A 13,439-nucleotide genomic window follows, 5' to 3' on the forward strand; every position below is an offset into this window, starting at 1 on the left:
TGCCCAGCCCATTTAAACATTTTTTAAAACTTAAAATATGAGTAAAATAAACAAAGGAAATCCCTCAGCACAGAGTAATCTAATAACTTAGTGACTAAAATGATTTTTAGTTGAATCCTTTAGTAATTTATAAAAACTTTATAGATACATATTTCTCAGAATTGTTCTTACTTATTTTAAAAATCATTTTGAAACAGGTAATTTTTCGAATGGAAATAAAAATGGGAGATAATCATGGTGCTATTATGGACAATCAGAAAAGTTTCAGTGGATAAAAAAATGCTGCGTGGAAATGTTATTTTTCTTCTTTTACTTTTTTACATGCAATCTGGCAAGTAGTTGTTTGAGAATGGGAAGGAATGATCAAAATCAAAACTAGCCAATTTCACTAAATCAAAATCTTTGAATATCATAGCTAAAAAGTTCTTAGCAATCATTTATTCCAACAACCCCATTTACATATGAACAAAATTAAGAATAAGAGAAATAGAGCAAGTTTCCCATAGTCATACATGTAGAAGTAACAGAGAGACAAGAATCCAGGCTTCCTTCTGCATAGTCCAGAGGTCTTCCCACTCTTCTACACGCTAGTTTCCAAATATTCACTGGCTCATCCAGCCAATCATTTGGAAACTGATTTGCCTCTAAACCTATGGTCTCACTTCCAATGAGCTGCATTTCTCCAGGTCATATGAAAATATCCAATTAAACATAAACTTATGTTCATATTGAAAAATTCAACAGAATTCAGTAAAACACTAACCCTTTGTACAAAGAATACATTTCCAAAAAAGTTAGCAAACTCTCTAAATATCTTAATGAACCTCTCCACAGGAGGCAGACAGCTTGGCTGATGCAGAGGAAAGATGTGAACAGCTGATTAAGAACAAAATCCAGCTGGAGGCCAAGATCAAGGAGGTGACCGAGAGGGCCGAGGACGAGGAGGAGATCAATGCCGAGCTGACGGCCAAGAAGAGGAAGCTGGAGGACGAATGTTCAGAACTGAAGAAAGACATCGACGACCTGGAGCTGACGCTGGCCAAGGTGGAGAAGGAGAAGCATGCCACGGAGAACAAGGTAGGACACAGAGCCTGCCTCCTGGACAGAGGCCCTACCACCCAGCAATGCTACCTGAGAGCAGAGGCCATCTCTTTCATCACCTTCCTAGGTGAAAAACCTCACTGAAGAGATGGCAGGCCTGGATGAAACCATCGCCAAGCTGACCAAGGAGAAGAAGGCCCTCCAAGAGGCCCACCAGCAGACCCTGGATGACCTGCAGGCGGAGGAGGACAAAGTCAACACCCTGACCAAAGCTAAAAGCAAGTTAGAGCAACAAGTGGATGATGTAAGCACGTTTTTCATAGCCTTTCGAAATAATTTTTACAATATGCCTTTACAATATAATTTTTACAATAATTTTTACAATATGAGAAAGTAAGTTTTCAACATACTTTCTCATTAGCTTGAAGGATCTCTAGAGCAAGAGAAGAAACTTCGAATGGACTTAGAAAGAGCCAAGAGGAAACTAGAGGGTGATCTCAAACTGGCCCAAGAGTCTACAATGGATATAGAAAATGACAAACAGCAACTTGATGAAAAGCTTAAAAAGTAGGAGCTCCAGAAAAAACTGCTATATGATATCCCTTTTCAATTCATGAGTATTAACATGACTCATTCTCTGTCTAAAGGAAAGAATTTGAAATCAGCAACTTGATCAGCAAAATTGAAGATGAGCAAGCAGTAGAAATTCAACTGCAGAAGAAGATCAAAGAGTTGCAGGTGAGTCATCTCTCATCCCTATTTTTCCTACACACTGAACCCACTGCAGTCAAGTTGACTTGATGGTAATGTGCTTGTTCCACTCCCAGGCGCGCATCGAGGAGCTGGAGGAGGAAATCGAGGCGGAGCGGGCCTCCAGGGCCAAGGCAGAGAAGCAGCGCTCCGACCTCTCCCGGGAACTGGAGGAGATCAGCGAGCGGCTGGAGGAGGCCGGCGGGGCCACTTCTGCCCAGGTGGAGCTGAACAAGAAGCGCGAGGCGGAGTTCCAGAAACTGCGCAGGGACCTGGAGGAGGCCACCCTGCAGCACGAGGCCACATCGGCCACGCTCAGGAAGAAGCACGCGGACACTGTGGCGGAGCTGGGGGAGCAGATCGACAACCTGCAGCGCGTCAAGCAGAAGCTGGAGAAGGAGAAGAGCGAGCTGAAGATGGAGATCGACGACCTTAGTAGTAATGCAGAGGCCATTTCCAAAGCCAAGGTACCCAATACTGTCTCTGATTGAGGGTAGTGGCCTATTTGAATACCCATCTACTGTTTTATGACATTAAACATGGTTTGCAGGCATTTTATAGCACTACTCAAATGTTTTCTCTGCTAATATATTTTATTCTACTTCATTTTTTAAACTGATGGTTATGACCCACTAACAAGATTCCAAAATCCACTTTAAGCAAGTATCACTGTCACTGGGATACATGAATGGTCTGTAATAACAACTTGTGTAGAGACTCTATGTACTCACCATGCCTGAATTTTGGCATACTCCACAGAGGTAATGCCCTAATTTTCTGCTCACACTTAACATGCATTTATTCACTCTAAAAACAGTTTAACAACAGTGTCATTGTCATCTTTTTTTTCCCCTGCATTTTGTGTCTCATCTTTCGTTGTCACATGCCCCATAGGGAAACCTTGAGAAGATGTGCCGGACACTAGAAGATCAAGTAAGCGAGCTGAAGTCCAAGGAGGAGGAGCAGCAGCGGCTGATCAACGAGCTGACCGCGCAGCGTGGGCGCCTGCAGGCAGAAGCAGGTAGGACACCCTCCCTGGGTCCTGAGGTCATGCACTAGATAAAAGTGAGTCCTGAGCTCTGAGTAAACAGCAATATCCCCATCCTAGAGGGCATCAACAAACTACCGAAGTTTTCTGAGCAGATTCCCAAAGGGAGTGAAAGCAGTACAGCAGACAAGCTTACACTTCTATGGCAATTCTGCTGGTTCTCTAGTTCTTCAAAATTTTTAGAAGCATATAAAATACACACACGAAAGTTTTAGGCACATTGCTCTGCCATTAAAAAATTTCTTTACTTCTATTATTCTTAGGTGAATATTCCCGACAATTAGATGAGAAAGATGCTTTAGTCTCTCAGCTTTCAAGAAGCAAACAAGCATCTACCCAGCAGATTGAGGAGCTGAAACGCCAGCTAGAGGAAGAAACTAAAGTAAGCTTTACAAAGTTCTTCTTCACAAAACCTATTTGAGGTATAGAAAATAGCACTCAACACAGGAATTTGAGTTACTCAACTGCCACTCCTGCAGGCCAAGAACGCTCTGGCCCACGCCCTGCAGTCCTCCCGCCATGACTGCGACCTGCTGCGGGAGCAGTACGAGGAGGAGCAGGAGGGCAAAGCTGAGCTGCAGAGGGCGCTGTCCAAGGCCAACAGCGAGGTAGCCCAGTGGAGGACCAAGTACGAGACGGACGCCATCCAGCGCACGGAGGAGCTGGAGGAGGCCAAGTACGTGTTGTGAATGCCGAGGATGGAGAAAGACATAGTCTCTGAGTTGCCCAATTCAGTAACTCTCAGAAGCAGCTATAATGATGATGATAACATACCGATAGGAAACACTAACATTTGCTGGGAGCGTGCCAAGGGTCAACTACACTATGTGAAATCCACTCGTTTCGTCCTCATAACAATACTATTGTTTGTATCATTATTTTTACCCACATTTTACTTGGGAGGATACTGAAGCTGCAAGGTGGTGATTAAGCAACCTGAAGGCATATGCTTGATAAATGGTACAGCTGGGATTGGAACCAGATGTTCTGATTCCAGAGTCCACCTTCTTAGGCATTAAATAGACCAACACATCTCTTAAAATTCACAATGCAGCCAGGTGTGGTGATGCACACCTGTAATCCTAGTACTTGGGAAGCTGAGACAGAAGGATCACAGGTTTGATGATTATGTAATGAGATTCTTAGCATTTCAGTGAGGTTCTGAGCAAACTAATGAGACCAAGTCCTAAAATAAAGGAAAAAGAAGGTCTGAAGGTATAACTCAGAGGTAGAATGCCTTTGAGTTCAATCCCCATTCTCTCTCTCTCTCTCTCTCTCACACACACACACACACACACACACACACACACACACACAGAAAAAATCCATAACCTCACAATGGAGGTCACCAAATCCTACAAAATATCTAGGTTGGTCTAAGTAACTTAAACTTTAAGTCTCTTTGTAGACCATAGGATGTCTGCAAGTATCTTCTTAGGTGTCAGGACTAATGGCTTTTCTTTACATGGCAAAGAGGAATGTAGAAAATTCAAAAGAAAACAATATCTGCCTTTGCTTGAACTGCATAAGTCATTCTGATTATGGACCAATTTCTTTCTCTGATTAGACTGTCCAAATATAGCTGATTAGAAGAAACGGGCTATTTTCTAAGGGAAAAGTATACACAAGAAAATGGAAAGTCTGGGAAAACAAATAAATATGCTTGGTGTAGTTTGCCCACTAAAATATCTAATTAGCCTCAAATCCTCCGGGGAATGAGGAAGGATATATAAGTCAGTTAATAAAATTCTCTCCACTAATGACCTTTACTACCATCTCCAATCAGAAGTCCTAAACATTCCCAAGTTACTGATATAGGAAGGCAGTACCAACAGAGGGCTCTAAGAAATCTCTAATGTACCAAGGACTCAAGTGTGACTGCTGAGCACTGTGGGCCTGTCCACATGTCCATCAGTCTAGCCAGCACTTCTGGCCACTACAGTTCTGAGAACCACGTGGCTCTTGCCAGCAGAGCGGGGCTGTGAGAGGGGCCATGGAGGGACCACTCCTGGTCTGGGCCAGGTCTTGACTGCCTGGCTCTTTTCAGGAAGAAGCTGGCGCAGCGCCTGCAGGATGCAGAGGAACACGTAGAGGCCGTGAACGCCAAGTGTGCTTCCCTGGAGAAGACGAAGCAGAGGCTGCAGAATGAGGTGGAGGACCTCATGCTGGATGTGGAGAGGTCCAATGCTGCCTGCGCTGCTCTTGATAAGAAGCAGAGGAACTTTGACAAGGTGACCAGCCTGCTTAAATTTCAGGAATGTTTTACTTGGTCTTCCTTCTCGCATCTGCTGACAATTCCATGCTTTTCAGGTCCTATCAGAATGGAGACAGAAGTACGAGGAAACTCAGGCTGAACTTGAGACCTCCCAGAAGGAGTCCCGTTCTCTCAGCACTGAGCTGTTCAAGGTGAAGAACGCCTACGAGGAGTCCCTGGACCAGCTTGAAACTCTGAAGAGAGAAAATAAGAACTTGCAGCGTGAGTTCCCGTGACCTCCCCCAGCCCCGTGGCCCTGTCTGGACCTTTCCATGCTGCTCTCAGTCTAACCACTTCTCCCTGTCTCTTGATGCACAGAGGAGATTTCTGACCTCACAGAGCAGATTGCAGAGGGAGGGAAGCAAATCCATGAATTGGAGAAGATAAAGAAGCAAGTGGAACAAGAGAAGTGCGACATTCAGGCCGCCTTAGAGGAAGCAGAGGTGCGTATTACTGTGCTGTGAGGAAAAAAATCAAAGGCAAACATCAGTGAAAACAGTCAAAGTGGGCAATGGTACCCTGAGCTGGTGAAATCTGAATTTGTAGGATCTTTATGAAGGGCAACTTCGCAGTGGCTAACAAAAGCCTTAAAAATGTAAAACTTCAACCCAACAGTTCTGTTTCTAAGAATTTATCCCAAGTAAATAAAGTTAAAAGGAGACAAAGCTTTAAGACCCAATCCAAGAATAAGATAAAAATCAAATTATACAACAACCACATAATAAATTCTGTATTATATTAAATATGATTAATATGAAGAAATATTTATGAGACACAAATATTAATGAGACACAAATAAATATTTGTTTTATAAAAGATGCATATTTGCATATACATTTTTTATTATATAAAATCATACTGGAGCTGGGCGTGGTGGTGCACACTCCTGCGCTTGGGAGGCGGAGACAGGAGGATCACGCAGGTTCGAAGCCAGCTGTGCTGGCTTAAGAGACTCTGTTTCAAAATATAAAATAGGTCTGGGAGTGTATCCCGGAGGTAGAAGGGCTTCCAGAACCCCATTACCACAAAAAATAAAAATAAAAAAAATAAAAAATAAAATCATACTGGATTAGAAAAAAAACTAGAAAAAATATGCCACATTAAAATAGTTATCTCTTAGTGGGGCACAATGGTTAGTTTTTTGTTTACATATATTGCCCCCACATTCTATAATGTGAAAAATACAGAATCAGAAAAATATAGAATATGGAATCAGAAACATATAGAATATAGAATAAGTAAAATATAGGACTGACTGATAGATTCTGCACCAGATTACATACCACACATGAGCATTTTAATTTATTAAAGCAGATTGAGTTTACTTTTACTCCACATAAATGTAATCATATAATGTTGTCAGTACTGATGTGAATAATATTTATATAGCAAAAAGCATCTTTATTATAGAGCTGCCCTATATATTTTATGAGTGAATAAGCAGAAAACAGCTTTCCTAGGTTCCTAGGTTCCTAGGCATTTCTGTATTACATTTTGTAAGATTGTTTGGTTCACAACGGAATAGACTCCAAACACTCAAGTTCTTTTCCATTATTCATTGATCCCTGTTTTGTTCAGGCATCTCTTGAACATGAAGAAGGAAAGATTCTGCGGATTCAGCTTGAGTTGAACCAAGTCAAATCTGAAATCGACAGGAAAATTGCTGAAAAAGATGAGGAAATTGACCAGCTGAAGAGAAACCATATTAGAGTTGTGGAGACCATGCAGAGCACACTGGATGCAGAGATCAGGAGCAGGAATGATGCTCTGAGAGTCAAAAAGAAGATGGAAGGAGACTTGAATGAAATGGAGATCCAGCTGAACCATGCCAACCGCTTGGCAGCAGAGAGCTTGAGGAACTACAGGAACACCCAAGGCATCCTCAAGGTACATGGTCCACTCCAGCTCCCAGAGGAGTCAGGGAAGTTACCTGTCTGCCATTCCCCCAAATACTTTGCCAAGCCGTATTTGTTTTTACAAAGTATACAGCTGACCATATGAAGATAGCTAAAGTAAAGGCACACAGCATATAAACTTAAAAAAAAAAAGTGGTATGTAGAAGAACAAACAGAAGCCCAGGTTTGACAGGAGAGAAAGTGCACAGACTTTGGCCCCTGACAGGCCTGGGTTGAGTCTTATTTTTGGCACTTAACCATCCACTTAATTTTAGACAAGTTATTTAACCTCTCAGTACCTCTGCTGGTTCTTCTTCTACAAAACAAGAATGAAATTTCCATCTCACAGTGTTACTGAGTATCAGATAATACACATTAAGAACTAGGTAAAATACATGGAAAATACTCCACAAATGATAAATATTAGTAACTCACACATGAAAAAATAGCCACTTAACAGCAGAAATGGAACAAGAATCTCTGTCTCCTGACAATCCTGACTCTCAAGTCAGTGACATCCCCGTTCTCAAGATCATTCAGGTGACGTGCACTGTCATTTCCTATGCCTGGCACCAGTACACTTTTCCGGCTGTCCTCCTGAGATGTTCACATCCTCTTCTGAATGCCTACGACCCTTTTTGTTACTCAACAGGACACCCAGCTGCACCTGGATGATGCTCTCCGGGGCCAGGAGGACCTGAAGGAACAGCTGGCCATCGTGGAGCGCAGAGCCAACCTGCTGCAGGCTGAGGTGGAAGAGCTGCGGGCCACGCTGGAGCAGACAGAGCGGAGCAGGAAGATGGCAGAACAGGAGCTGCTGGATGCCAGCGAGAGAGTGCAGCTGCTGCACACCCAGGTGAGACAAATGCTGGCCAACTAGTGAGTGACGAGTCAGAATTATAATGTGGATGCACCTGTTTTTATAAGCATGTATATATATAAACAAGGAGGGGGACAGACCTTAAACCACCAACTGCAGTTATCTTCAGGTGATGGGATAGTGGATGGCTTGATCGTGTTTCTATTTGTCTTGTATAGATTTTCTAACAAAAAGAGATAGTTTTTCATTTAAAGATAAGATTAGGCTCTTTAAATTATTTTGAAAACCAAGAGGCAGAAAAAATGCAAGAGAAGATAGCTACTAACTCCAAGCTCTGAGGACAAAAGGTCCCCCGCAGCACTCCTCACCGGCATGTCAGCATAGAACTTTGTTGTCTGATGTGCCCAGGCACTAAATGCAACAGCAACCCCTGGCCAATGTGACCCCAAAAAGAAAAGAGACCTGCACCCACAGCACTGCCAGATGCCCACTGAGGCAGCCTTGATTCCCTCTTAAGAAAATGTTTTCATAAAACAACTCCAGAATTCCTGAAAGAGCAAGCCATGAAAGTTTGCAGAGAACAGATTCTTTTTAATTGAGAAGAAAAGGATCTACTCTTCTCTAGCACAGTGTTCTTAACTTCTAAGGGAAGCATTCCAGTGGCATCTCTCACTCGAGATGGCCTTGAATGTGTACTGCTCACTTTGCCCCAAATCCCCCAAATGTTTTTTCTCACACTCAGGTGGCCTGCGGTCTCCCTTCAATATGAACTCTTTGCTTTCCTAAAAAAAAAAATATTATATAATGATACTGATTGAAATAGAAACGAAGGAGCAAATCCTTAATGTCCACCAGTGCAGGCATTCTTATACTCCTGAGGTCTTTACACACAGATCAGGTGGACACTGGGGCCCTGGAGCACTGGAGAGCCAATAAAGAAGTTTTCAACGTTGCGAATGATTAATATTTTGCACTGAACAAATATTTAAAGTTTAGTGAACTGTTAGCATGGAGTCCCTTGAATGAGCCAATAACTTTGTCAATTCCCACTGTCTATTTTTCAACAGAACACCAGTCTCATCAACACCAAGAAGAAACTGGAAAATGATGTTTCGCAACTCCAGGGCGAAGTGGAAGAAGTAATTCAAGAATCACGCAATGCAGAAGAGAAGGCCAAGAAGGCCATCACCGATGTAAGCAAGATGAGCATTTGTCCTGCTGACACACCTGTGCTACCTGGTATCACCTCTCATTCTTTTCCTGATTTATTTGCTAACCAGGCGGCCATGATGGCGGAAGAGCTAAAGAAGGAGCAGGACACCAGCGCCCACCTGGAGCGGATGAAGAAGAACCTGGAGCAGACGGTGAAGGACCTGCAGCACCGCCTGGACGAGGCCGAGCAGCTGGCGCTCAAGGGCGGCAAGAAGCAGATCCAGAAGCTGGAGGCCAGGGTGGGTGTCTCCATCTTCCTGACTCTGAGGAAGGAAAAGGAGGGACATGCCCTCTATTCTCCACTCTACCTACATATGGACTTCTGTTCTTGTCCAAGAGCAGGGGACATCCAGCCCATATTTTCAGTGGGTCCTGGGATAATTAATATTTCCCAAAATGGCCAGGCACAGTGGTGCACACCTGTAATCCCAATATTTGGGAGGCTGAGACAGGAGGATCACAGGTTTGGGGCTAGCCTCAGCAACTCATCAAGTCCCTCAGCAATTTAGCAAGACCTTGTTTGACAATTAAAAAAAAAATAAAAAGGGCTGGGGGTCTACCTTGGAGGTAGAATGCCCCTGTATTCAACTTCCAGTATAGAAGGAAAAAAAATCCCCCAAACTGACTTTTTCTTGGTTGCAGGTACGTGAACTAGAAGGAGAGGTTGAGAATGAACAGAAACGCAACGTGGAGGCTGTTAAAGGGCTGCGGAAGCATGAGAGAAGAGTGAAGGAGCTCAGCTACCAGGTGAGGGTGGCCGCTTTCCACAATATCCTAAAATGAAACCTGGTTTCTTTTTATATGGCATTCACAAATAGATGCACGTGAATTCCATCATATACATGGTAAGCGACATAGTTGCTTATCACAGACATATGCTAAGCTAGAAAGATTAGGGAGGACTTTAGAAAACAGGACAGGGCTAGGCGTGTAACTCAGTGGTAGAGCATGTGCTTAGTATGGGCAAGGCTGGGATCAATCTCTAACAATAAAGTAGAAGAAAAAAAAGAAAAGAAAAAAGAAAAAAAAAGAAAGAAAGGAAGGAAGGAAGGAAGGAAGGAAGGAAGGAAGGAAGGAGGGGGGGAGGGAGGGGAAGGAAGGGAAGGAAGGGAAGGAAGGGAAGGAAGGGAAGGAAGGGAAGGAAGGAAGGAAGGAAGAAGGGAAGAAGGGAAGGAAGTAAATTGTCCTAAGAAGAAAAAGAACATGGGTAATAAAGCCAGATAAACTAAGGGTAAGTCCTAATTTGGCCTTTCTCTCTTTTTGAACTTGAGTGAATTACTTAACACTTGTAATCCTTAGTTTCCTCATCTATAAAACGAGAACAACAGCATCTAATTCCCAAGGTAGGGAGGTAAGGATTAGAGCAGATGTGTACAGAGTAGACATTTTATAAGAGTGGCCACTGTTAATATCACAGGGGAATCATCAGAGTTGATCAAGTTTACCCCAGGTCCACCTGCCATCCTGCCAAGTAATTTATTTCATCACCCATAGTAGACTTATTTCTCTGGGTTATATTCACATAATTTTTTTAAACTTTCAGACTGAGGAAGACCGCAAGAATGTTCTCAGGCTGCAGGACTTGGTGGATAAATTACAGGCGAAGGTGAAATCATACAAAAGACAAGCTGAGGAGGCTGTAAGTACCTTTTTGCCCTCAAGAAAAAAGGCAAATTCCTTTTGAAGTAGAAAATATAGTAAAAGATGTGTTGAGCAGAAAAAAAGAAACAACGTAAGAATCTGCCACTCATATATTCTTAAAGGGTTGACTTTACAAATATGAAATTATCCCCCCCAAATCATAATTACAGGATAAGACTTCAAGAAGAGACATTTTTATTATTAAGCACTTTATAAATGCTGGGAGAAAAAAAATTTAAATAAACCACTTAAGAAAATACAGTAGAAAGTCTAACATCTAACACAAGGACAAATATTTTTCTGCCTTCAGACATGCACAAAATCAAGTATTCTCAAAAGCCACACCAATCTGTTCTGCCAACTGACTTGTTCACACCTACCAGTGTCATCAGTGGAGACTCCTCTCCCTGCAGCTTCTATTGCAACTCTATGAGCATAGCAGGAAGGGCACGGGCAGTGACACACGCCTGTAACCTCAGTACTTGGGAAGCTGAGACAGGAGGACCACAGCTTCAAGGCCTGCCTCAGCAACTTAACAAGGCCCTCAGCAACTTAGCTACAAAATAAAAATATCATAAAAATAAATACAAACGGATGGGGGGTATAACAAAGAGAAAGAATGCCCCTGTGTTCAATCCCAGTACCCCCTCAAAAAATAGAAAGGGCTGGAGGTGTAGCTCAGTGGTACAGCACATGCTTAGCATGCATAAAGCCCTGGATTCAATTCCCAGCACCACACACACACACACACACACACACACACACACAAACACACAAACACACGATGGAAGATTCTCCAGCTACATTTTTCCTGGTTGCCCATTCTTCCAGACACAGGTGGTGGGTAGAAAGTAGGAAGGGAAGAAAGGAAAACAGGAAGAGAAAGGATGAATCAAACCAACACAGGCAGTCCTTCTTCCCAGCCCTACTTTTCCTCTTCTTCTATATGCCGGTCAAAATATTGGGGAAGATAATATTTTAGTGAGATTTTCCCAAAGTTATCATTTAACCTTATATTCACTTCCGGAACTCTATGAAAACACCTGATCTCTTCTTCCATTCCACCCAGGAAACACATCCTAAGAGGATATGTGGGCTTTACAAGGGGCTGCCACATCCACTTCAAAACTCTTTCTCCTTTCATTTGTTCAAGTAAAAATCATAACTGAAGTTACAAATCTTGTCTTGATTTGAAGACTGATAAGGAAAAGAGCCTATGAAAAGGAAATATTTCATTAGAGGAAAGAACCCCGTGCAGTGTCAAGTGCAACCAGAATCACAGGGTCTAACTCTCAATCCCCTCTCTCCCCCTAGGAGGAACAATCCAATGTCAACCTAGCTAAATTCCGCAAGCTCCAACACGAGCTGGAGGAGGCTGAGGAGCGGGCTGACATCGCCGAGTCTCAGGTCAACAAGCTTCGAGTGAAGAGCCGGGAAGTTCACACGAAAATCAGCGCAGAGTAAACACATCTGCCTGATGCTGCCAAGTGGCTGGAAAAAATGCACAAAATGTGCTCTTTTCCGTTACTTGCTTTATCATGTTAGCTTTTCTCTTAATGAGGAATAAATAAAACCACAGTAAATTTAGAAACTGTTTCTTTTTCTTATTTGCAAAATTATGGCTCAAATAGTGTTCTCACGTAGCCATTTTTAAATGTGATCTCCACCTTTGCAGTATTCTGTTACTCCATTACCGCCTAACAGCTCCTTTCTCAAACACATACTCACACAGACACACACATCCCACACACAAACAGCTTCTGAATGGATTATTTTTATCAAATCTCTCTAGATTGTTGCAAATTACTAAAGAAACATGCTCAGAGGCACCTCTATCCACTGAGCTACTACACAAATAGACACTAGCATCTGCTATGTGCCAGACACTTTCAAGTTCTGTGGGTACAGCATGGAAGAAAACAGATTGCCTGCCCTCTGGAAACTTATATTCTACAAAGAGAGAAAGGCAATAAACAAGTAAATGACTACATACCGTGTCTGATGATGCGTGCTAGTGAGAAATTAAAATGTAGAGGGATACAGTTATCATTTTATAGAGAAGTCAGAGAAGGCCTCTACATAGAAAACATTTCAGCAGAAATCGGAAGCAAGAAAGTAAGCCAAATGAGTCTACGTGCACAGAGCATTTCTAGGTAGAGGCAACAGAAAAATGCAAAGGCCCTAGGGCTGCAGGGACAGGGAAGAGGCCAGCATGGCTGGAGGAGAATGAGGAAGACAGTTCCAACATAGGAGGGGAGCCAAGGGCCAGAGCTTGTAGGGCCTCTGGCCATTCTAAGGCCTTACTTTTGGGAAAGGTTTTGGGGGGTTGAAGGAGAAGTGATATTGAGATGCATCTCTAAAGAACCACTCGGACTGTTGTGTTGAAAACAGAATGAAAGGAACAAAGGCTGAAGCTGAGGGACTAGTGAGATGCCGATGGCAAAAGAAAAGATTCTAAAATGGCACAGGCTTAACCAAGAGAATTACCCTTGGGAGGTGATGAGCAATGGGTGTATTCCAGATTTACTGAGGGTGGCATGCACAGAATTTTTCAGATAGGTTAGATTAGAAAGGGGAGAAGAAGAAAGAGGGAGCAGGAGGAGGAGGGAGAGAGAAGAGAACAAACTATGAAAGGAGGGACAAAGGATAATATAAGAAAGGTCTGAAGCCGGACGTGGTGGCGCAGCTTGTAATCCCAGCATTCGGGAGGCTGAGAACAGAGGATCGCAGTCCGCAGACAGCCTCAGCTACTTAGTGAGGCCCTCTGCAACTTATTGA

General features: G+C 43.0%; 1 protein-coding gene across 1 annotated transcript in view; it reads left to right on the top strand.

Moving 5' to 3' along the window:
• The window catches only part of LOC308274735 (myosin-8), a gene marked incomplete at both ends in the record, with an annotated part of 29,135 nt that extends 17,010 nt beyond the window's left edge, over window positions 1-12,125 (top strand). The window contains 18 exons of the mRNA XM_080712576.1: window positions 835-1,077; window positions 1,169-1,345; window positions 1,463-1,608; window positions 1,689-1,779; window positions 1,869-2,258; window positions 2,686-2,812; window positions 3,103-3,221; window positions 3,319-3,515; window positions 4,887-5,070; window positions 5,150-5,315; window positions 5,412-5,536; window positions 6,672-6,980; window positions 7,641-7,844; window positions 8,876-9,001; window positions 9,089-9,259; window positions 9,663-9,767; window positions 10,564-10,659; window positions 11,976-12,125. Of these exons, the coding sequence (XP_080568702.1) occupies window positions 835-1,077; window positions 1,169-1,345; window positions 1,463-1,608; window positions 1,689-1,779; window positions 1,869-2,258; window positions 2,686-2,812; window positions 3,103-3,221; window positions 3,319-3,515; window positions 4,887-5,070; window positions 5,150-5,315; window positions 5,412-5,536; window positions 6,672-6,980; window positions 7,641-7,844; window positions 8,876-9,001; window positions 9,089-9,259; window positions 9,663-9,767; window positions 10,564-10,659; window positions 11,976-12,125 (3,126 nt within the window). The remainder of the gene's footprint in view (window positions 1-834; window positions 1,078-1,168; window positions 1,346-1,462; window positions 1,609-1,688; window positions 1,780-1,868; window positions 2,259-2,685; window positions 2,813-3,102; window positions 3,222-3,318; window positions 3,516-4,886; window positions 5,071-5,149; window positions 5,316-5,411; window positions 5,537-6,671; window positions 6,981-7,640; window positions 7,845-8,875; window positions 9,002-9,088; window positions 9,260-9,662; window positions 9,768-10,563; window positions 10,660-11,975) is intronic.
• Between the last annotated feature and the right edge of the window lie 1,314 nt (window positions 12,126-13,439).

This window comes from Muscardinus avellanarius (assembly GCF_963383645.1).
Source record: "Muscardinus avellanarius genome assembly, chromosome: 16".
Taxonomy (NCBI): Eukaryota; Metazoa; Chordata; class Mammalia; order Rodentia; family Gliridae; genus Muscardinus; species Muscardinus avellanarius.